Genomic DNA, 25391 nt, shown 5'->3' on the forward strand with positions numbered 1-25391 from the left:
TCTGAGATAGGGAGGGTATAGTTTGAGGTGTATATATTTGTGGGGTTGTCCGCATTGTATTGGGATGAGAGGATGAGACAGTGTATTTTTTCTGTGTTGAGTTTTAGTTGGAATGCATTTGCCCGTGAGTCCATGATGTTCAAGCTGAGCTTGATTTCGTTGATGATTTCTGACAGATCATGCTTGTAGGGAATGTACAGTGTGACATCGTCTGCATAGATGAAGGGGTTCAGGCCTTGGGTGGATAAGGTCTTGGCTAGTGGGGCCATCTTTAGGTTGAAGAGAATCGGTGATAGTGGTGATCCTTGAGGTATACCACAGTTTGCTTTCCACGGTGCTGATAAGTTTGAATTTGATTTCGCTTGATATGTTCTAGTGGTTAGGAAACCCTTGATCTAGCTAAGTATGTTTCCGCCAATCCTGAAGAAATCTAGTAGTCTTAGCAGTATATTATGGTTTACCATGTCGAATGCGCTAGACATGTTGAATTGGAGGAGAAGTATGCTTTTACCCATTGCTATTTCCTGCCTGAGTGATTAGTACTGTTTCGGTGCTATGGAGAGGGCGAAATCCTGATTGTGATTCGTGTAGTATTGAGAATTTGTAGAAATAGTCAGAAAGTTGTTTGGTTGCCATTCTTTCCATCAGCTTGACTGCCATTGGGATTGATGCTACTGGGTGATAGTAATTTCATTAGCTTTTTTCTTGGTATCTTTTGGTATTTGAGTGAGTAGGATGTTGCCATTTTCTGTAGGGAAAAGGCCATTTTGAAGCATATAATTTAGGTGGAATGTGAGGTCTAATATGAAACGGTCAGGGGCAGATTTTAATTGGTAGCTGGGGCAGGCATCCAGTTTGCAGTGAGTGTTGGAGAATTTTCTAATCGCCTGGGTCACTGCGTCGATGGTGAGGAGGGTGAAGTTTGACCAGGTTCGGTTAGCAGGGTATTCGCCATAAGTTAGGTCCAAACCATTAATGAAGTTTTCGATATCGGTATTGTCCCGAGGTAGTGTGTTGCGTAGATTTGCAAATTTTTCATTGAAGTATTTGGCAAGTTTATCTGCAGATGGTGTGTCTGTATTGGATGAAGTGACCGAGGTGGAGATTAAATAGTTTCTTCGCATCATTGTAGTCTGGTCCAATTTTGGTTTTGTAGTATGTCCTTTTGGTCTGTCTTATTGCGTATTTATATTTTCTTTGTATTTGTTTCCATGCTTTGTGAGTGTGTTCATCTTTTGTTTTTGTCCATGCTCATTCGAATTTCCTGGTTTGGGATTTTAGTTTTTTTCAGTTCGTCGTTGAACCATGGTATTGAGTTGTGCCTGCATGAGGTTCTAGTACGTAAGGGTGCGATTTCGTCTAGTGTGCTTCTACATCTGTTGTCCCATTCTGTGAGGTAATATATGGAGTCTGTGTTGACCATTTGTTGTTGTAGATCTGTTGCCAGAATGTGTTCGTGTCTACTTGACCTCTTGTGCTGTATGTTGTATGTTCTGGTTTGTGGTGTGAGCCTATTTTTCGCCATTTTAGGGATACGTTTAGCTTGTAGTGATCAGTCCATGGTGTTTCTGTCCAAACAACCACCCAAAATTCCGGAAATTACTGAAAACTTACCTGTTCAGAAAGGCATACTTTAACAATCCAACCTAAATGCCTTAACCATGCAATACAACAAAACCAAAGCTCGTACTGAACTTAACTTAATTCTTCCCCCTTAAGATTCCCTAATGTGTCTGTAACACATGAACCGTCTTATATTACATCATCACTCTGTATTTGTTCATACCGATATTGGCGATCGCCTGTACGGTACTATGTAAGCCACATTGACCCTGCAAATAGGTGGGAAAATGTGGGATACAAATGTAACAAATAAATGTAATATCTGTTATTATTAGGTTATGGTCTGTTGGTAGTCTGTGGGAGATAAGGTCGAGTGTGTGTCCTTTGACATGGGTTGCTTGCATCTGTGGCCATTTGAGATCCCATAGTTAGAGGAATTCCTTGCATTCTCGAGCGCTGGTGGAGATTAATGTCTCCTAATACTAATATATTGGAGTTAGTTGCACATGTAGTTGCAATGAAGTCCATGAAGTTTGTCTGGCATTCATGCCAGTTTCCTGGTGGTCTGTAAAACAAGACACTGTTCAGGTGATCGGGAAAGGTTTTGTTATGGATTCTTATTGATGCAGTTTCAGTTTGGGGTATTATAGATTCAGCGATGGTTTCAGTGGTAAAGTGGGATCTATGGATTAGTGCTATGCCTCCGCCTCTTATTTCCTTTCTGGTCCAGTGTGTGATTTTGTATCCTGGAGGGCATAGGTGATTATAGGGTCTTTTTGATCATGGATCCAGGTTTCATTGACGAAGAGTAGGTCAAGGTTATCTGATGAGATCCAATCTGTAATTATTGTTGTTTTGTTTAATACGGATCTGGCGTTGATGTAACCCACTTGAATTTTTTGGTATGGGTCTTCTGTGTTTGGGGTTATTTGGATTTTTGTTAGTTGTCGTTTCTTTGTTGTTGTGAGCTTATTGGGACTTTTCTTTCACTTCTGTTGTTGTTGTCCGTGTGCTGAAGTTCTTGTTTTATCTAGGTTATTGGCAGTTTGGTGAGGTGTTGTGTGTCTGATTGGTCTGTGAGGAGATCCGGGAAATTATAGACCGGTGAGTCTGACGTCGGTGCCGGGCAAGATGGTGGAGGCTATTATTAAGAATAAAATTGCAGAGCATATACAAAAACATGGACTGATGAGACAAAGTCAGCACGGATTTAGTGAAGGGAAGTCTTGCCTCACCAATCTAATGCATTTTTTTGAGGGGGTAAGCAAACATGTGGACAATGGGGAGCCGGTTGATATTGTATATCTGGATTTTCAGAAGGCGTTTGACAAAGTGCCGCACGAAAGACTCCTGAAGAAATTGCAGAGTCATGGAATCGGAGGTAGGGTATTATTATGGATTAAGAACTGGTTGAAAGATAGGAAGCAGAGAGTAGGATTGCGTGGCCAGTATTCTCAGTGGAGGAGGGTAGTTAGTGGGGTCCCGCAGGGGTCTGTGCTGGGTCCGTTGCTTTTTAATGTATTTATAAATGACCTAGAGATGGGAATAACTAGTGAGGTAATTAAATTCGCCGATGACACAAAATTATTCAGGGTCGTCAAGTCGCAGGAGGAATGTGAACGATTACAGGAGGACCTTGCGAGACTGGGAGAATGGGCGTGCAAGTGGCAGATGAAGTTCAATGTTGACAAGTGCAAAGTGATGCATGTGGGTAAGAGGAACCCGAATTATAGCTACGTCTTGCAAGGTTCCGCGTTAGGAGTTACGGATCAAGAAAGGGATCTGGGTGTCGTCGTCGATGATACGCTGAAACCTTCTGCTCAGTGTGCTGCTGCGGCTAGGAAAGCAAATAGAATGTTGGGTGTTATTAGGAAGGGTATGGAGTCCAGGTGTGCGGATGTTATAATGCCGTTGTATCGCTCCATGGTGCGACCGCACCTGGAGTATTGTGTTCAGTACTGGTCTCCGTATCTCAAAAAAGATATAGTAGAATTGGAAAAGGTACAGCGAAGGGCGACGAAAATGATAATGGGGATGGGACGACTTTCCTATGAAGAGAGGCTGAGAAGGCTAGGGCTTTTCAGCTTGGAGAAGAGACGGCTGAGGGGAGATATGATAGAAGTGTATAAAATAATGAGTGGAATGGATCGGGTGGATGTGAAGCGACTGTTCACGCTATCCAAAAATAATAGGACTAGAGGGCATGAGTTGAAGCTACAGTGTGGTAAATTTAAAACGAATCGGAGAAAATTTTTCTTCACCCAACGTGTAATTAGACTCTGGAATTCGTTGCCGGAGAACGTGGTACGGGCGGTTAGCTTGACGGAGTTTAAAAAGGGGTTAGATAGATTCCTAAAGGACAAGTCCATAGACCGCTATTAAATGGACTTGGAAAAATTCCGCATTTTTAGGTATAACTTGTCTGGAATGTTTTTACGTTTGGGGAGCGTGCCAGGTGCCCTTGACCTGGATTGGCCACTGTCGGTGACAGGATGCTGGGCTAGATGGACCTTTGGTCTTTCCCAGTATGGCACTACTTATGTACTTATGTGTAGTATGGGTATGATGTTTCTTTCTGTGTGTGGGGTGGTTAGTGTTGGGTGAATCAGTGATAGGGAGTAGATTGTTAGGAGTAGTTTGATGGTATTCATTTGTGTAGCAGGGTGCAGTTTTGAAAGCACTGGGTTCTTTGATTGGAGTATGTGATTAGGTGTTGCATCCTTATTGCTATCGCTTCTAGTCTAAGGATTTTGTTTCGGGACTTTGATTTGTGCTGACTGTTGGATTTTCTTATTATTTTGTTAAGTTGTCTTTCTGTTCCTACCTGGTTTCGGGGGTCACCGATTGATGTATTTCTGAAAGTAATTGATTTCGGAGCATTACAGCTGTGTCCTTGTGGTTTTCTCTTGTCTGGTTCCGCCTTCGATTTTAGCCTTTAGAAGTGTTGGGCATCATGCATGTGTTCCTCCGTGTAATCAGGGTGCCAATGTTCCAGCACTTTGGCATAGTTCCACCCGGGGTGGTAGCAGAGCCAGCATCTGCCCTTGCTTTTTGTTTCAGAGTCTGTGTAGTCTACTGCTTTGGAGCTTCCTTTTTCACCCAAAGATTGCTTTCTTGTTTAAACAGTCCTAGGGGGCCCAAGAGGTTGAGGTACCTCCCTCTATATCTGCTGCTATGGAACCTGATTTTTCAGCCAAGAGAAGGTGTGTAGATTCAGCTGGAATCTGTCTGTCTTGTCAGAGGCACTTTCAGACCAGCCAAGATCTCTTGTTTCTAGGTCAGCCTCTTTTTGTAGAAATTCCTATGGCAGAAGGGGTTGGTCGTCGGTGGTAAATCTTTTTAAGAGGTACTAACTTCTTTCTATTATTTCTACGACCTTAGAAGCATTAAGTATTTAGATTTTTCCTGTGCAGAAGTCTTCTTCGGGGATTGTGGGGGGGGGGGGGGGGGGGGGGAGATCCTATCTTGGAAGGTATTAAGAAGTCTTCTAAGGCTTTTTCTTTACATTAAGCTACTCAAGCTCTTATTTCAGTGGAGTGGGATTCTCCTGAAGTATAACATAACATAAAAAAGTCTTGTAGACTGCTAATGCCTTGTAGTTCTAAGTGGTTAACAATATAAGAGCTGGAGCAAACTCCAGGAATAACCTATAACCAGAATAAATTCAAAACAATGAATAATACAATATAAACATAGAAAATTTGAAATTGTACATAGCCATATCAGAAATTACAGATTACTTCATAATTCAAATTTTCAAAATAACAGTTTTAACATTTTTTCTAAAATCTAAATAAGAACTTGATATCTGAAAGGTAAATGAGAAATCTTTCCAAAATCTTGCTGCTTGAAAACTCACAGATAGCTCAACCTGTCCCATTCCCTTTCACTTTTTTTTTTTTTTAATAATTTGACATCTGACCTTAACCCAGTCTTCCTTTAGGAGGGTTGGCATTGGAATCTGTAGATATACATTTTAAACAGTGGTCTGTTTTCTTTTTCTCACCCCTCTGTATGCTCTTTCAGACCTGTAACTTTCTTCTATCTTATTTTGACTTTTATTGTGCACCGCTGAGATGGTAATTACCAAGGGTGGTATATTAAATGTTGAATAAACTTGGAAACAGGTCCCATTATGTCTGGTGTAAAGCAAATACAGTAAGTACATTATACCAACAGTCAAATGTGATGGTGTGGGGGATGCTTTGCTGCCTTAGGGCCTGGAAATTTTGCCATTATTGAAGGAGCCATGAGTTCTCCGAGGACAAACAAGCCTTTGTATTCTGACAGTTGGGTGACGTTATCTGACGAGTGAGACTGAGAGCTTTCTAGTAGCGTCGCACTACTCATGCACTGGTGCCTTCCTGCCTGCCCGCACGAGCACAGGTCCCCTCAGTGTCATTATTTTCATCGGAGCAGGGAGGACACGTTTTGTGTTCTCTGCATAGAGCGCTCTCTCTCTCTTTGTTTTGCAGTGCCTTTTCATGTGAGCATTTTTCCTTTTCTAGGCTATTATTTTTTTATTCTTATTTTTCTTTTCTAATTTCCCTTTATTTTAATAGGTTTTTTTTTTTTTTTTTTTTGGCTTTTCAGGTTTCCTTTATTTTTCGCAAGCTGCTAAGCCCGTTTAGGCTAGAGCACCAACCTCAATTTGAACACTGCCCCTTTTTCGGCTCACAGTTGAGGATTTTAATTTGGCCGCAGTTCTGTTCTTGATGATCTAGAAGACCTTTCAGTGGCTTCAAGAGGTACACCTAATGAAATCAGGTGATTTTTGTCACATTTTCACTCTTGGTGCACTCTGTTTAAAAATGCAGTTGACACAGAGGATGCAGGGGGTCCAACAAGAGAAACGTTTGGCTCCTCAAAGGCCAGTACATTGTCATCGGCATTGGGAGCATCGACCTTTGTGGCTGCCAAGGCTTCGACATCCACTGGGAGTGCATTGGCATCGAGAAGGTCTCTTGACATTGGGCACTGAGAACAGGCCCCGGGATTGGTCAGCATTGGACCTGACACCAAGGATACATATGGGTTCAATGTCATCCTCGTCGGCACCATAGGACCGCGATGCTGAGCATCAGGGGAAGCTCAAGAAGTACAAGCATTGGTCCTCATCGACACATGGTGCCAGGGGCATCAGCTTTGGTACCAGAGAAGGTGCCGGCACTTGGAGGAGTACTCCCCCTCTTTGGAAGAGGTGCTGGTGTGCAAGTCTCTAGGCAGCCATGTCCCTGCTACCAGTTTGGCACCAATGCGTTTGCAGGCTGCCGCTCCCCCGCCTTTGCCGATGCCATCCTTCAATCAGAGGCTCTGAGCCACGCTCTGGGAGGAGCTGGTGCAGATGTTTCAGCTGCAGACCTCTCAGGCAACAAGGGTACTTGTGCCAACTGCGGATGAGCCCCAGATTCTTCCTGAGGCTGAGTCCATGCCTGTGCTGAGATCCTTGAGACCGGCACCTTGAAATAGTATTGTCCTCGACACATACAGTACTGCTTTCGACGTCGGGAGAGGAAGCTTCATCTGAGTTGGAGGGTAGGGCTGTACTCGGCACTCTTTGGGGCGTGTACATGTTTCCACTGAGCCAAGGCAGGCACAGACTCATTCAGCCAGGTCTGATTATGGTGGAAGTCTTGAGTGGGACTCAGAGAGTACTCACACTACTTCTCAGAGGAGGAGTCTTATGGGATACCCTTTGATCCGTCCCCACCTGAGAGTCTGTGTCACTGGTTTTGTTAGAGAGATGTGTTCTGACATCCCATTTAAGTTAGAGACTGAGGAAGAGCCTAGGGCAGAAATGTTAACTGTCCTAGATTAAGAGACTCCTCCTAAGAAATGGATCGCAATGCCATTGCACCCTATCTTTAAAGATGCACTGACGAAGAACTGGGAATCTCCCCCTCTCATTGCAGGTTGCACCTAAGAAGGTGGATACGCAGTAATATAGTAAATGACGACAGATAAAGACCTGTACAGTCCATCCAGTCTGCCCAACAAGATAAACTCATTCACATGATATGTGATACTTTATATGTATACCCAAATTTGATTTGTCCCTGCCTCTGTCAGGGCACAGACCATAGAGTCTACCCGGCACTGTTCTTGTACTAAATTCTGGAGCTAACGTTGAAGCCCCTTAAAATTTACAATCCAGCCTATCCCTGTCTATTCAGTCACAATCAGGGCATAGACCGTAGAAGTCTGCCCAGCTCCCATTTTGTTTCCCAATTTCCGGAGTCGCCACCCAATCTCAGCTAAGGTTCCACGGAACTATTCCTTCTAAACAGGATTCCTTTGTGTTTATCCCATGCATGTTTGAATTCCGTTACCATTTTCATCTCCACCACCTCTTGCGGGAGGGCATTCCACATATCCACCACCCTCTCCATGAAAAAATACTTCCTGACATTAGTCCCAAGTCTGCTCCCCTTCAACCTCAATTCATGTCCTAGTTCTACTGCCTTCCCGTCTCAGAAAAAGGTTCATTTGCGGATTAATACCTTTCAAATATTTGTATTGTATCCAGAAGGCTACAGGATTCGAGAGGGCCCAGTTGCCTCACCATTCTCTGGTGGTCGAATCTGCCCTCAAACGAGCTAGGAGTTACGACTCATGTCTTGGCACCCCCAGGTAGAGAGACTTGGATACTTGACTTGTTTAGGAGGAAAGCCTTTTGAGCCTCAATGCTTATTGGCTGCTTTTTTTGCAGTCTTTAGTCCGCAGTACACCAAGTCTTGTGGATTCTCTTCCACAGGAGCAGGCCGAAGAGGTTCACAAGTTGGCCAATAAGCAACTGGAGTGTAGAAAATTAGGGCTGCATTTTGATTAAAATTGTCAATCATGATCAATTGCACAATTAAAATTTTTAATCGCACAATTGAGAAAAAGGGAGCACTCAGTCTTGTGAGGGGATAGAAGAGAAGAGATGCAGTCACACAGATTGTGAATAACTGCATCTGTCTCCCCCCCCCCCCCCTAGGGGTCTTCCCCAGTCTGTGTGCTGCACACCTTATCTGCGAGTCAGGTAAGGCAAACAAGCAGCAAGTCGGGAGGGGGGAAGACAGATGTAGTCACTCATAGCCTGTGTGACTTCATCTGTCTTGTCTCCTTCCCCAGACTGCCTGTCTGCATGCATGCCTGATCTGACTTACACATCAGACATGCAGGCAGGGAGCTGTGTGGGGAGGTTGAGGGGACCCTGACCTTGCTGGGGGGGGGGGGGGTTGTGAGGAACCTGTGAAGATGACTGACCTCACAGGGGACAGGGAGGGAGGCCCAGGGAAGAAGATGGACCTTGCTGAGGGAGGGGACCCGGGGAAGAAGACAGACCTCACCGGGGGAAGAGGACACACTTTGCTGGGGGAGAGAGGGGGACCTAGGAAGAAGACGGATCTCACGGGGGGGGGGGGGGGGGGGAGGATAGATTAGAGCCCTTTGGATTTAGCCAGGAATAGATCATTGGAGACTTTAGTAAGTGTTGTTTCAGTTGAATGAAGGGGATGAAAGCCAGATTGGAGCGGATCAAGAATAGTTTGAGAAGAAAGAAAGTCGAGGCAGCGACGGTGGACAGCACGTTCTAGTAATTTGGATAAGAAAAGAAGGAGGGAGATGGGGTGATAGTTGGAAGGAGAGGTAGGATCCAGAGAAGGTTTTTTGAGGAGCGGGGTGACTACGGCATGCTTAAAGGCATCAGGGACAGTCGCAGTGGATAGTGACAGATTGAGGATATGACAGATGAAGGGGGTGACAGCAGGAGAGATAGTGTTGAGTAAGTGAGTGGGAATAGGGTCAGAGGAGCAGGTGGTTAGTTTTGAGGATTGAAGAAGAAGTAAAGTTTCTTCTTCAGTGATTTCAGAAAAGGAGGTAGGGGTAAGAGGGTTGGGAGAGTGGACTAAGGGAAGAAGGGGTGGAGGAGAGCTGGTTGCGAGTTCAAGTTTTATCTTGTGAACCTTATTGTGAAAGTAATCAGCCAAAGTCTGGGGAGAAAGTGAAGGGGGGAGTTGGAGGAGAAGGCGCTTTAAGGAGATAGTTAAGCGTGACAAAGAGACGTTTAGGGTTTGAACCAATAGAGTTAGTTAATTGGATGTAGTAGTCCTGCTTGGCAAGCTGGAGAGCAGATTGGAAGGAGGTCAGCAAGAACTTGAAGTGTAAGAAGTCAGCATGGGCACGAGATTTAAGCCAGAGTCATTCAGCAGAGCGGGCACAAGAGTGTAGGGGTCAGCCAAGGTTGAGGTTTGGTACGTTTAACAGGACGAGACACGGGAGGAGCGAGAGTGTCCAAAGCAGATGACAGAATAGTATTATAGGAAGAGACAGCCTCATTGATGGACTTGGTTGACATAGCAGTAGAGAAGAGATTTGAGATGTTGGAGGACAGGTTAGAAGGGTTAATAGCCTGTAGATTCCTAAATACTAAGATTTGTAACAGAGTGGACACCTGGGAGGGAGTGGAAAACATGAAAAAGGATCTGCAGAAGCTAGAAGAATGGTCTAAGGTTTGGCAATTAAAATTCAATTCGAAGAAATGCAAAGTGATGCACTTAGGGAGTAGAAATCCATGGGAGACGTATGTGTTAGGCGGTGAAAGTCTGATATGTACGGACGGGGAGAGGGATCTTGGGGTGATAGTATCTGAGGATCTGAAGGTGACGAAACAGTGTGACAAGGCGGTGGCCGTAGCTAGAAGGTTGCTAGGCTGTATAGAGAGAGGTGTGACCAGCAGACGAAAGGAAGTGTTGATGCCCCTGTAAGTCTTGGTGAGGACCCACCTGAAGTATTGTGTTCAGTTTTGGAGGCCGTATCTTGCTAAGGATGTAAAAAGAATTGAAGCAGTGCAAAGAAAAGCTACGAGAATGGTATGGGATTTGCGTTACAATACGTATGAGGAGAGACTTGCTGACCTGAACATGTATACCCTGGAGGAAAGGAGAAACAGGGGTGATATGATACAGGCATTCAAATATTTGAAAGGTATTAATCTGCAAACGAACCTTTTCCGTAGATGGGAAGGCGGTAGAACTAGAGGACATGAAATGAGATTGAAGGGGGGGGGGGGGGGCAGACTCAAGAAAAATGTCAGGAAGTATTTTTTCACGGAGAGAGTGGTGGATACTTAGAATGCCCTCCTGCGGGAGGTGGTGGAGATGAAAACTGGAATGGAATTCAAAAATGCGTGGGATAAACATAAAGGAATCCTGTTCAGAAGGAATGAATCCTCAGAAGCTTAGCGGAGATTGGGTGGCAGAGCCGGTGGTGGGGGCGGGGCTAGTGCTGGGCAGACTTCTACGGTCTGTGCCCTGAAAATGGTAGATACAAACCAAGGTCAGGTATACACAAAAAGTAGCACATATGAGGTTATCTTGTTGGGCAGACTAGATGGACCATGCAGGTCTTTCTCTGCCGTCGTCTACTATGTTATGTTAAATCTGATCCTCAAAGCATTGGGGCAAATGCTATTTGAGCTTGTCAAGAAAGCTACACCTAATGATCTCACTTTGAATACAATCTTTTTTTCTAGCTGTAACATTGGCTCATAGAGTATCTGCTGGCACTCTCCTTCAGAGAGTTTCCATTAAGACAGTCCTTTCCTTCCTTCTGAAAGTAGTCTCTCCTTTTCATATAAATCAGTGGGTTCTCTCCATTTTGGAGGGAGGACTATGGAGAAGAACATGGTATTCTGTAAGGTAGCATGTAACTGCAGTGGGGGCATGGGCGTGGTTCCAGTTTATGCATGTAACTCATAACATATTATCAGTTAACATTCATAATATGGAACAGTAAGGCATGTCCATTTATGCCTGCCATTGTCTTGGTGTCAATGAGCACATCTAACTTTAGGCACGCTAGCGCTAACTTGCGCTAATATTCTGTAATTACATCTGTGCACATATGCCATAATATAGTTGCTGCTCAATGTGCAGCCTTGGTGTGCTTAACTGGAGGTGCCCAGTTATAAAATTGCCCCCAAAATAACAAAGGTGGGTGACATACAACTCTGGTTTACCTTTTAAAGAATATTATCATCATTTTATTGCTTGATTATTCAAAATACTGAGGGGCTTTGGATGCATAGTGCCTTTATTGGGAATTCACAGAACATTTTCCTGTCTCCGTCTGTCTTTCGGACATAACCACATCTTCTGGATTGGTCTGGTAAGACTAAAGGAAAGAACATTAGCAGGTAAGAATAATTATTCCTTGGAACTGATTTCCCTCCCCCCTTGGGGAATACTCACTTTTTTTTACCCTTGCATTCGGTGTTTCTCCCCAGACCAGTTAAGGTCTGACATTGCAGATCCTTCTTTCTGTACTTGCTATTATTGTGCCTGCTGATTGATATTTTCTTTCCTGTCCGTATTTGAAGTTCCTTTCTGTTTTCTTGACTGTTGTTTTATTTTGTAAACCGCTTCGATCTTGTTTTTAGAAGTGGCGGCATATTAAGCTTTCAATAAACATAAACAAGGCTGAGTTCCCACACCAGTGGGTCTAGTACCGGATAGTGCCTGGTGATTTTTCAGTCTTGATGGATCTGACAGTACAGACTGCTTCCCACTCTGCTATGTTGGATTTGAATTCATTCAGGGGGGGGCTATAGTGATCACATTCTGCCCTCTCGCCCTCCATTTGTTTTCATCAGAAAGAATAGTTCTTGTCAATAGATGTCAGTATTCATCCTGAGTATAGCATCTTTATCAATGAGGTGCAGCCATTATGGTGACAATAGTTCTCACCCTGATACTCTGTCATGTGTGTCTTCTCTGGATTCCCTCTGTATAATAGCTCAGAGTAGGGTGCAGAGAAAACATGCCAGTGACTGACTTAACAACAACAACAGATTTATTTCAAAATCACAAAATGAAAACCAGGAGTTGTAGGAGCCATCAATATAATAAATTGATACCAGATATACAAACTGTGGTAGTATTTCACTCAGTCAATCAAATTTTACCCAGAAATTAAGGTATATGTTTATATATCTTTTCTATAGAAACAGAAAGTGAAAATGAATTTCGGCCTTTGGATGAAAGGATAGATGAATTTCACCCTAAAGCAACAAGGACTCTCTTCATTGGTAATCTGGAAAAAACAACCACCTATCATGACCTACGCAACATCTTTCAGCGCTTTGGAGAGATAGTGGTATGTGGTGGTTCTTGGAATGTGAGTCACTTTAGACCCATGATTTAGGATAGGTTAATGCAGCGGTTCTCAGTCCAGTTCTCGGAACACACTTAGCCAGTCAGGTTTTCCAGATACCCACAATGAATATGTATGAGACAAATTTGCATACAGTGCAGGTAGCACATGCAACTCTTATCTCATGCATATTCATTGTGGATATCTTCAAAACCCAACTGGCTAGGTATATCCTGAGGACTGGGTTGGGAATCCCTAGGTAAAATGTATTGATAAGAGTTGATGTGTGTCATGGTTATGTTAATGTGCTTCAGAAAGCTGGTTTCTGGTAGTTCTGTAGAGTAGGGAGAGGATTTTGGAAGCCTGCTTCAGAGTTTGCTTTCACACTGAATATCAGGAGACTGTTTTGTTTCCTCTTCCTGTAAACATGACCTCTGACACTGATCAATTCATGAAACAAGTAGAACCTTCTGTATGAACCATATCTAAAGTACAACTGTTATTGTTATGGTGCAGAATATGATGGCACAAACAGGGAGCTAATACAAGCATTGTTTGTCACTTTATTATTACTTTAATCTGGTTTAAGGTGTTCTGTAAATGCTAAAATAATAATAACAAGAGCTAGTTATTTGCACATTATTAAATTATTCATATTTATTGTACAGTATGAAATTGAAGTTTCTTTTACTTGAAAATATTTAATCTTGGGTCAGTACAAATACGAGGTACACATTTCGGAAATAAGTCAGATCAGTGCTTAAATTATTATTTTATTATTGATAAATACCTGCAAGGGTTTTGAGGACAGGCAGTCACTTAACTAGCTTAACCCTAGGTGCTCCTTTATTACTAAATGATATTGTAAACAGATACAGCTTGTAAGAAGATTTCCTGGTAGCAAATTACATAACATGGTAGGGATCACCTAAGAATTACTCTATTTCACTTCTAGTTTAAAAAAAAAAAAAAAGAGAGAGAAAATAAAATAAAAATTTGGCATTTCATTTATTTTTATCAGTATGATTTCAGTCAAGGCTCTCGATGTGATATACAGCTATAAAATACACATATACATTTGTTACAAACTTCATAAAATTTAAAACAGAAACACTCAACCCCTATAATAATATGAAATAACCAGGTCTTTTATTCTTTTTTGCTAGCAAAGATAATTTTCTTCAGTCCACATATGCTTTGGAAGAGCGTTCCAGTATACTGGAGCAACAACAGAAACATCACAGTGGCTCATACAAACCAGCCTCACTTCTGACTAGTCTGGTACCATCAGTAGCCCTTTCTTTGCAGACCTTAACGGTCTCAGTGGTATGTACAAATGAAATCTATTCCTGCACATCTCTGAATGCTAGCAACAGAATTTTTAAAACAATTCTTGTTGCTGCTAGCAAGTGCAGATGAATTAAACCCAAATGTCACATGATCCCTCATATTCAGCCCTGGCAATAGCTGGGTCACTGTATTCTGTATTAACTGCAATCTTTTAATCAGTTTTTTAGACAGGCCTGACAAAATCAAATTACAGTAAGGTAATCAAGACTTTATCAGTGCTTGCATCAGGTTAGTTAAACCAGCTTGAGAAAGGTAAGAATGTAACTAGGGAACAGTTCTAAGAACCCTGAAGGAAGTGCCACAAATGGTGATATTCACAGTACTATGCAAGTGCATATATTAGGAGTCTACTTATATTACTGGGAGGAAGGAGGAAAAGACCTCAGATGCTCAACTACTTCTATCAAGAGAAAATATCTTGAACTTCGGTGACTGCCTGTTTGACAGTTACTTGTTGAGCTCTCTCATCATGGGTCTGAAAAACCTCCTTATCCTTTTGTTAATATTGCAATATTATTACATTCATTAAGCAATTTTTAACATTATTTTTATTTTACTTGCAAGGAATCTGGTTGAAAGCTAGCAACTTAACTGGCTTGTAGGTCTGCTTGAGAGGGTGCTACTGTTTTGTACTGGCTTTCGCAAGAACTTCACTTGTACCTTCACCAAAAGGTCCTACAATAAAAATGATACCCAGTTCCTAAAGACTTTACTGTGGTCCATAACGAACTCTATGAATTTCTAGCTGTATAATACCTTTCTCAATGTCAGCTGTCCTTCCTGTGCTCATTCAGCCACTGAGAATAACAAAGATGGCACTCACAGCTTTAAAAAGATACCAAGTACCAATCAGGGCTTTTTAAACGGTTAAAGACAAATGCATGAAAAGTTCACAGGAATGCATTCCATTCATTGTGTGTGTTGTGACCTTTAGGAATTACAGATTGAGGTCTATAAATCCAGTGCTTTCTGAAGCAATTTTTCCTCTATTCCCTCCTCTTATCGATTCCTGAACTTAAGCTAACTTGATCCTGATATGTGCACTTCTGTAGTATTGTGATGGTCAACTTTAACATCAAGTGAGAAGCCAGTTTAGAAATTAGTTTTAAACAAATTGTGATATGTCACACCTATATGTTCAGTTCATCTAAGATGAATCCCAAATCCCCTATTCTCTACTGAACAGTTAACCACCAAATTCAAACTAATATGGGAGAGGGGACCAACTCTCTCTTCCCCAACCATAGTATTTCTGACTTAATTGCATTATGCAAAAGCCCAGTATTCATAAACCTGCAACAGACAAAAATTGACAAAATCAGTTGCTTCTGAATCACACTTCTGCATTGGAAACCAAGCTATAAGTACAAGTCTTAAAGATGAAAATGTGGCGTGGTGGTCTCAGACCAGTTACATCTACAGCGGTTATTTCGGCAGTTCTATGAGAGACTTTATACCTGGATATTGCTCCTTCGGAGGCAGCTATATTTGCTTTCTTAGATCAAGTTCCCCAACCTAGGCTTCCTCCTGGGGCTCAGCAACTACTTTCTAGACCTATCGAATTAGATGAAGTTCTACAAGCGATCCACGCCTTGTCTCCTACGAAGGCAGCAGGGCAGGATGGCTTCACTAATCAATTTTACAAGACTTTTATAGGCTTTTGGCCCCACTGCTCTTGCGGGTATTTAATTCCTTTAGTGAAGGCCAGGTGCTTCCTGAGATGTGAAACTTGGCGACCATCACAGTTATACCCAAACCGTGTAACGATCCCCAGATGTGTGGATATTATCATCTAATCTCTCTTCTAGGGGTAGATTACAAAATCTTTACCAAGATATTGGCCTCTCGATTACAGTACTATCGCCCTCTGTTGATTCATGAAGATTAAGCGGGGTTCATTCACGGTCGTCAAACATTTGATAATATACGTCGAGCCCTGCATCTGTTGTATTACGCCGAAACTGTGAAGGTGCCTTTATGTTTATTATCGTTTGACAGGGTACATTGGCCATTCATGTTTGCAGTTTTGGAAAGAACGGGTATAACAAGTTCCTTTCTCCATTGGCCCCTGTGCCTCAGTCCGAGTTAATGGCTAAAGGTCTCCTCTGTTCCCTCTATCTCAAGGTATGAGGCAGGGCTGTGCTTTATCCCCTCTCCTTTTTGCACTGGTGGTTGAACCCTTAGCCGCGTTAGGAGTTACGGATCAAGAAAGGGATCTGGGTGTCGTCGTCGATGATACGCTGAAACCTTCTGCTCAGTGTGCTGCTGCGGCTAGGAAAGCGAATAGAATGTTGGGTGTTATTAAGAAGGGTATGGAGTCCAGGTGCGCGGATGTTATAATGCCGTTGTATCGCTCCATGGTGCGACCGCACCTGGAGTATTGTGTTCAGTACTGGTCTCCGTATCTCAAAAAAGATATAGTAGAATTGGAAAAGGTACAGCGAAGGGCGACGAAAATGATAGTGGGGATGGGACGACTTTCCTATGAAGAGAGGCTGAGAAGGCTAGGGCTTTTCAGCTTGGAGAAGAGACGGCTGAGGGGAGATATGATAGAAGTGTATAAAATAATGAGTGGAATGGATCGGGTGGATGTGAAGCGACTGTTCACGCTATCCAAAAATACTAGGACTAGAGGGCATGAGTTGAAGCTACAGTGTGGTAAATTTAAAACGAATCGGAGAAAATTTTTCTTCACCCAACGTGTAATTAGACTCTGGAATTCATTGCCGGAGAACGTGGTACGGGCGGTTAGCTTGACGGAGTTTAAAAAGGGGTTAGATAGATTCCTAAAGGACAAGTCCATAGACCGCTATTAAATGGACTGGAAAAATTCCTCATTTTTAGGTATAACTTGTCTGGAATGTTTTTACGTTTGGGGAGCGTGCCAGGTGCCCTTGACCTGGATTGGCCACTGTCGGTGACAGGATGCTGGGCTAGATGGACCTTTGGTCTTTCCCAGTATGGCACTACTTATGTACTTATGTACTTATGTACATATATATTCACATGCATCCAGATATTCAGGGATTGAAACAAGGAGAGGTTGAAACTCGAATCTTGTTGTTTGCAGACGACATATTGTTAACCTCTACTGACCCAGGTGTGTCCTTTCCAGTAGTAACCTTGGTTCTATACAACTATGGTCAGGTTTCAGGCTTTAAAATTAATATGGACAAATCAGAGGCTTTGAATGTGACTATCCCTGATGATCAAGTAGCCTTATTAAAAACTAGTTTTCCGGCGCCTAGAGGTATACGATATCTTGGGGTCAACTTGACTGAGAACTCTGACTCTAGAGAGCCAATAAGAGCCCTGGCCAACTAGGCCTAGATTCAGTATTCTCAATCTCCAGCAGGTGAGCCCTTCAGTCTCTTCTCTATTTTCCTTTATTTTCTCTGTATTTAAAAAAAAAAAAAAAAAACCCGAGAGAGGGGATTTTGGTTTTTCATATTGTTGGTCTGCTTCTGTGCACTGGTGATTTTTCTAGCTTAGAGGCTGAGGTCTGTGAGGGTCTCTGTTAGCCTCAGGGGTGCTACACTCGGGGTACCGGGTCCCTCCCCCTATTTTCCTCTTGTCCCACGGCAGTGCTAATTGCTCATTTGGTGCTGGGAAGTGCTGAATTTCAGTGGGAGAGAGTTGCAGCTTAAGGAGAAGCAGCCGTTTAAAAAAAAAAAAAAAGGCATGAACGAGCAGGGCAACTCTTTGTCCACCAGAATCACTGCACTGAGGCTTTCCTCCAGTTTGTCTCTGCGGAGGTCGGCTTTTGTTTTTTGTTCTTGGTTTTAAAAAAAAGTCAGAGGAGCCGCGCTATGGCGGAAATGTTCGGCATAACCCGGACACCTCCACCAGCATGTGGCATGTTTCGCAAATGTTGCCTCAGGGTGTGGTCCGCCGTAACTACAAAATAAAAACACCAGTCAGAAAACTGTGCTTAAAATTGACTACATAAAGTGAAACACACGTTCCTTATACTTGAAAAATCGCACATACTACATCAGTGCCTGCCTCATACTGTTATTAACACACCGACACTGAGCGAATTTTAAATAAATCCCCTGACCCTTTTGCACCAATAAAATTACTAAAAGCAGTGACATCAGCAGATCAGTTTACATAGCTGCAGTCCAATCTATTTCCAAATTCAAACCTGCTGGGGTCACAGTCCCTAGTGAAAAAATCCACCATTGCTCTTTATAATTGAGCAGACCATCAATGTTGCTCCCTCCTTTCCCATTTCTATCTGATCAGTAACATTCCATCTGTGTTACTTCCTCCCGCCAATGATTCACAATGGGAGCTGTCAAAGCAGCAGCATTAATAGGAGACATCTTCATTCAGTCTCTGTTTTATAGGTCTTCTAGATTTGCCTATGTAATTGAATTGACAAGGACATTGTATCAAATACATATTGTTGCTATTACAATTTGTATTATTTTTAGCAACAGTGTTTCATATAGTCCCTGCCACCTGCCAATTAACTCCCTCCACAGTAAGTGCACACCATTGACAGTTACCATATTGGACATTGCCAAGAAGGTTCTCATCACCCTGCAAATAATCTGCTTGTTTATATGTGAGCATTTCCCCAAAGGTTCTACCCCTCTGATATGCTGTCAGGGGGCATTCCTGCAACACAGCATGAACCTATAAAATCTCCCAATATTTATAGATTAAAGCAGTAACTTTAGAACTACCTGTCACATAAGGTAACACCGCTACCACTCTGCTTTCAGAACCTCTATCAAAATATTATAAAAGGAGATCCCTCTGTGCAAATTTAGCCCTAAGATATGCCCTTTTAATAACTTTTAGGGTAACCCCTAGCTAAAAATCTAGCATGTAACTCCCTTGCTTGTTGTTCAAAATCATTATCCGTAGAACAAATTTGCCATATTCTAAGATACTGGGTAATTGGAAGACTAGCTCTTAATTTAACTCTGAAAATGTAATAAGGTGTTCCTAGCCACCCCTTTATGAAAGACAGTAGTACGCAGCTGTCCTTGCCTAATGTTTAACCTCGCATCCAAAAAAATCAATCTTTTTTTGTGCCTTGTGGCACACCAATGGTAACATTCTTTTTCTCAGAGTGAGCTCCATTTACCACTGCCTTCAGTCGCCTTCCACTCAACTAGTTCCTACCCAGTTAGTCACTTTAGGACCCATACCAAGGACACTCAGGCGGCAGCCGTAACAAGACTGCCTTGCTAAAATTTAGCGAATCGCTAACACCCAGCGATGCACAAAGGGGCTCGCATGCAAATGAGCTGCACAGATCCCCCTTTGTGCATTTTTGCTGATACACTAGACCTCCACCTGTTTTTAAAATCCCCCCCCCCCCCCCCCCCCCAATGACACCGGAACCTTTTTAAAACAATTTCCCCTGGTGATCCAGTGGACCAAACTCCTTCCCCTACGCAGGACCAAACCCCTTCCCCTTTGTGGGCACATACCTCTCCCGCACCCGACCCACACCCCGCCCTTCCCTTTACCTTTACAGTGTGGTGGAGGCAGTAGGGCAGGAGCAGTCGCTTCTGCCTCCTGCCCGGAACAAAATGGCAGCGCCCAGGCCCTGCACAGTGCATTCTGGGATGCATTGGGCAGGGCTAAACACCATATAAGGAGGGTTTTCCCTTATATGGTGTTTAGCCCTGCTCAGTGCATCCCAGAGTGCACTGGGCAGGGCCTGGGCGGGGATATGGATCAGGTGCGCGAAGGAGGGAGAGAGGGGTGTGTGCTTGCTCAGGTGAAGGGGTTTGGACCACCAGGGCAAATTTTTTAAAAATCTTCTGGGGGGGGGGGGGTCGTGGTCCACTGGACCACAAGGGAAAGTTAAAAACAAGATTGGGGGGGGGGGGAGGGGTCAGGATCCACTGGAGCACCAGCAAAATAACAAGATGCAAGGGCATTGGACCATCAAGGAAATTAAAAAAAAAAAAAAAATTCAAGGGGGGTGGTGCCGGGAGATGAGAGAGGTAGGAAGCACAAGCAGGCAGCTTTTATATCTTCCTACTTGTGCATCTCTTGACAGCTCCAGAGCAGGCCTAATTTAATGAGGAAATTTTACAGCTGCTCTGGAGCTGTGCATCCTATGGAATACACATTAGATTATGAATGAGCTCATTAGAATACATTTACATGGGGTTCTCGGTGGCTGCTGACTAGAACCAGTCTAAAGCAAACGTTAATAGCAAGTTAAGCTTTGTGCATCTGGCCCTTTGTTTATTTATTAGTCATCTGTGGAGACTGTGTCAAAGGTTAACATCTAAATACACCACATCTAATGTTGTCCCTTGATCCAACTCTCTGTTCTCCCAATCAAAGAAATTAATCAGATTTGTCTGGCAGGACCCTCCTCTTGTGAAGTGTTAGGTGCTATAATCCATTGGATTCAAAAAACTTTACTATTCTCTGTTTTAAAAGTGTTTCCATTAATTTGCTTACCACAGAAATCAGACTTACCCTCCGTGGTTTCCAGCCCCTTCCTTACTTTTACTTTGATGGAGAGAGACCACATCTACCTTTCCACCAGTCTTCCGGGACCAATCCCACTCTAGAGTACCATTGAAAAGGTCAGCCAGCAGAGTTGCCAGAACTTCCCTAATTTCCTTCAGTGTCCTCAGATGTATGCCATCCAGCCCATCGCTTTGTCCACCTCTAGTTTAGCTAGTTCTTAACAAGCACAGGCCTCTGAAAAGTCTTCAGGATTACCACCTCCATTCCTGTTTGTGTTTGTCTTCTGCAGTCCTGCTCCAGGCCCTTCAGCTGCGAACACAGAACAGAAATATTTGTTAAGCAATTCTGCCTCATTTTTATCAGCGTTTAAGTATTGCTCCCCTTCAATTTTGACTCTCACAATGACACTTTTGCACTTCCTCCTATAACTAACATATCTTAAAAAAATGTCTTAGTCCCCCCCTCCCCCATTTTAGCCTGTTGGCTATTTTTTCTTCTTCCATTTTCATCTTTGCTTTCCTTTCTAATCTATTAGCTTCTCTTAGTTTTTCTAGATATTGTCACCTGTCTTCCTCTTTCTGCGATCTCTTGTAGTTTACGAAGGCTAACCTCTTTCTTACCTTTTCATCTGCTACTTTTGAAACTAAAGCAGCCTTCTTTTCCTTTTATTTAATTTTCTTACAAAAACGTCCCCTTATAATAGCTCCTTTCAGTTTTGCCCAGTGCTTTGCTGCTTGTTCCAAATGTTCCCTTTCAGACAACATAATCCCCCATCTTACAAGTTAGTTTTTTTGAAGTCTACAACCTGCACTTTTGATTTAACCCTCTCCACACCTATCAGTATTAAACCACTCCATCCAGTGATCACAGAAAAGCAGAAGAAGTAAAGGGAATAGGCTGGGAGGGATGAATGGAACTACAATGAACTACAGGAAAGATAGAGCAGCAGCAGAGAACAATGAGGGATTAGAGCATCAAATCTGATATGACCCGTAGGCCTGGCCCAGGGACAGCCTTAAAGTACAAAAGCATCTTTAAAGAGAAATGTTTTAAGGTCAGATTTAAATTTCACCAGAGAGGTCTGCAATGCGTAAGATGCAATGGAAGGGCATTCCATAAAGTGGGACCAACAACTGAAAAGATAGTGATGTGTAGTATTGTATGCAATATGTCGGAATGTAGGTACTGCCATGAGGTGCTGTTGAGACGAACGAAGAGCACGCAGTGGGGAATAGGGAGTCATGACATGAGCTAAGAAAGGAGTGCTAGAGTTCTTGATCTTAAAGACTAACAGAAGAATCTTATATGTGATTCTATGCTGAACTGGCAACCAGTGTGCATTTTTGAGAAGAGGGGTGACGTGATCAAATTTCTTTGAGCCTGTGATCAATTTAACAGAGGTGTTTTGAATTAATTGGATTTGACATACCGGTAAGTCTTTTTGCCTCAAACCCTTATACAGTGAATTGCAATAATTTCTTTGTGTAAGAACAAGGGCATGAACTAGTATTTGTATGGCAGAGGGATGAAGGAGTGAGCTGAATGATAGGATCAAGCATAATTTAAAGAAGCAATGTCAAGTGGCCTAGTGGTTAGGGTGGTGGACTTTGGTCCTGGGGAACTGAGGAACTGAGTTCGATTCCCACTTCAGGCACAGGCAGCTCCTTGTGACTCTGGGCAAGTCACTTAACCCTCAATTGCCCCAGGTACAAATAAGTACCTGTATACAATATGTAAGCCGCATTGAGCTTGCCATGAGCGGGAAAGCGCGGGGTACAAATGTAACAATAAAAAAAATAAAATTAAAGAGGAAAATTGTGGCTGAAAATTGAGAGAGTGGTCAAGCAAGACTCCCAGAAGTCTTATAGTGGGGACCAGTGGTATTTGAACATTACAAAGTATAAGTGGAGCAGGGAATGTCAAGGAGGGAGGATAAGAGAACAAGAATACCTTGGATTTTTCTGTGTTTAACTTCAACTTATTATCTACAAGCTAAGTTGTTACCTTAGAGAAGTTATCATAGTTGATAATTACCCTCAGGTATTGAAAGGAATTAACTGTAGGGATAGGTGCATTAAACAAAATTGGAACAATTGTTGGATAAATAGATTGTCCAGTAATCCAGCTCTCAACAGTTTTATCAACTTAAAAATAAAAGGCAAATTCAGTATAGGCCTGCAACTAGTTAAAGCAGTAGAATCAAGTGATTTCTTTTTTTTAGTGTAGGAAATACAATTGCTCTTCTTCGTGAAATGGGTACTAGACCTTCCTGAAATGTATAGATAATGAGAATAGAGCTAAAGGGAAAAGGCCCTGCTTTGGCCCTGTTTAAGTCGTGCTGAGGTAGTAGGTTTCATGGTAGCAAGGGCTTTAGATGGTAAATTTGATAATAGAATTTGAAAAGAGTTTCAAGAATTAAATGTTCGAATTTTATTAGTATGAACATCAGAATGTTGTTCTTTGCCACAAATAGCTGAATAGTATAAAATCAAGGTAGACTGAAGATAAGTAATTTTAGTAGAAAATTACTAGCAAACTCTTCTGCAGGGGGAATAACAAGGGAATGATCAGAAGCAAGAAAATATGTTAAAAATGGTGAAATAAAGATTTTGTTTGAGGGATTTTGGTAATCTAGGAGTTCATTTTCAAAGCACTTAGCCTTCCAAAGTTCCGTAGGTTTCTATGGAACTTTGATCTTAAGTAGAGAGGTGTGGTAGCCGTGTTAGTCCACTCTTAAAGGTTATCAATAGAAATCAAACAAAATAAAACATGGAAAAGAAAATAAGATGATACCTTTTTTATTGGACATAACTTAATACATTTCTTGATTAGCTTTCGAAGGTTGCCCTTCTTCGTCCGATCTGACGAAGAAGGGCAACCTTCAAAAGCTAATCAAGAAATGTATTAAGTTATGTCCAATAAAAAAGGTATCATCTTATTTTCTTTTCCATGTTTTATTTTGTTTGATTTCTATTGATAACCTTATGGAACTTTGGAAGGCTAAGTGCTTTGAAAATATGCCTAATAGTCTTTTGCAAGTTTCATTTGGCTATAGTGTTGCCATTTTCCACAGAGGGATAAAATGACAGGATATTTATACTTCTGCTGTTGGCACGCAGCCCTTCTAGACTGATTGTTTTAAAAGGCAGAGTCCAGAATGGTGGTATGGGGGTGAGGAATAATATAATTTAGGTGGGGCAATGGTGTGTAAAGCAGAATGCAAGGAATCATCCGAAGACTGGGCCTGCTCCAATCTCTTTTTTTTTTTTTTGGCTGTTTTACTTGGTTGTGCACTGAAGGACTTATAGTGCAGGTTCGTATGGTTTGGTATTTTTTTTTGGGGGGGGGAGTCGGTGCTACGGCAGTGAGGGGAGTTGGGTAGACATAACTGGGGGGAGGGAGGCAATACTCTGTTACAAAACTGATTTTGAGTTTTTACTTGTTATACTTTCTATATTGCTGTAGGCTGTGTTTTGATGCTTTTGGCTTGTTGGACTGCATTTATTGTTTGTTTATTTATTTATTTGTAGCATTTATACCCCGCTCTTTGCCGCTCAATAGCAGGTTCAGTGCGGCTTACAAAGCATGGATACAAGGTATTACAGAGATAACACAATGTATGGTTACAGTAAAAATCTTTAAAGCTTAAAATAAAATGCTGAAAGGCTTAGCTGCAAAGGTTAAGACTTTAAATTAGGCATGGATATTGTTTAAAAATACCATTTTGGAAGCCCAGACCAGATGTATTTTACGTATTAATAAAGGTGGAAAGAAGAGCAAATGACAGCCAGCATGGTTAAAGGGAGAAGTGAAAGAAGCTATTGGAGCCGAAAGAACATCTTTCAGAATATGGAAAAAAGATCCAAATTAAACAGACATAAGCACTGGCAAGTTAGATGCAAAGCATTGATAAAGAAGGCGGAAAGAGAATATGAAGAGAACCTTGCCTCAGAGGTAAAAACTCATATTAATAGCTGTTTCAGGTGTATCAGAAGCAGAAAGCCTGTGAGGGAATCCGTGGGACCATTAGATCATCAAAGAGTAAAAGGGGTACTAGGGGAGGACAGGGCCATAGCAGAGAGGCTGAATGAATTCTTTGCCTCAGACTTGACTGAAGAAGTCTAACTGCTGAAAACTTCCTAGAGGCTTTGCCCTACCCCCATGTGGATGAAAAGATGATGACTGTGTCAGAACAGGTTGATATCTGGAATGCATGCTTAGCAATGGCATTGGAAAAAACGGCCCCTCTGAAGAAGGCCCTATGCTCCATAAACAAATGTTGCCCATGGCTCTCCCCAGAACTACGGATCCTTAAGTGTCAAGGACACTAACTTGAAAAAAATGGAGAAAATCTCACCTAGATTAAGATAGGCTCAACTGTAAGAAACACATGGCGATGTACCAGGCCGTAACAGCCAGAAAACAATATTTTTCTCAACACATAGAACAAGCTGCAAATTCAACCAAGCAGTTATTTAAAATAAATAACCTACTACACGCCCCACAATAGAACCAGCCTTCCCAGTCACAACTAACCAGCAATGATTTTTCCACTTACTTTGACATCAAAATTAAAAGTCTCCATCAGGACCTCCAGACAGTCTAATCAAAGCTCCTACCAGCTAATGAAGAGAACACTCCCTCTTCCCCATCATGCACAACCATCTGGGACTATTCAACCAGGTCACAGAGGAAGTGCTTGAAAATATCCTTAAAGATTGTACAACGAGCAAGCACAGCCCTCATTGAAGGGGCCACTAAAATTGTTAACTCTTCTGTTATGAAAGGGCAGCTGCCAGCAACACTAAAGTTGTGGTGTGTCCCCTACTTAAAAGGAGCTCACTGGACCAGGACAAGCTCGAAATCTACCGACCAGTCTTTAACATTCA

General features: G+C 42.4%; 1 protein-coding gene across 1 annotated transcript in view; it reads left to right on the forward strand.

The window, feature by feature from the left end:
• SPEN (spen family transcriptional repressor) overlaps positions 1-25391 on the forward strand; it is a 210987-nt gene that overhangs the window by 118299 nt on the left and 67297 nt on the right. The window contains exon 6 of the mRNA XM_030186169.1: positions 12551-12702. Within this exon, the coding sequence (XP_030042029.1) occupies positions 12551-12702 (152 nt within the window). The remainder of the gene's footprint in view (positions 1-12550; positions 12703-25391) is intronic.

Source organism: Microcaecilia unicolor, chromosome 13 (genome assembly GCF_901765095.1).
Source record: "Microcaecilia unicolor chromosome 13, aMicUni1.1, whole genome shotgun sequence".
Classification (NCBI taxonomy): Eukaryota; Metazoa; Chordata; class Amphibia; order Gymnophiona; family Siphonopidae; genus Microcaecilia; species Microcaecilia unicolor.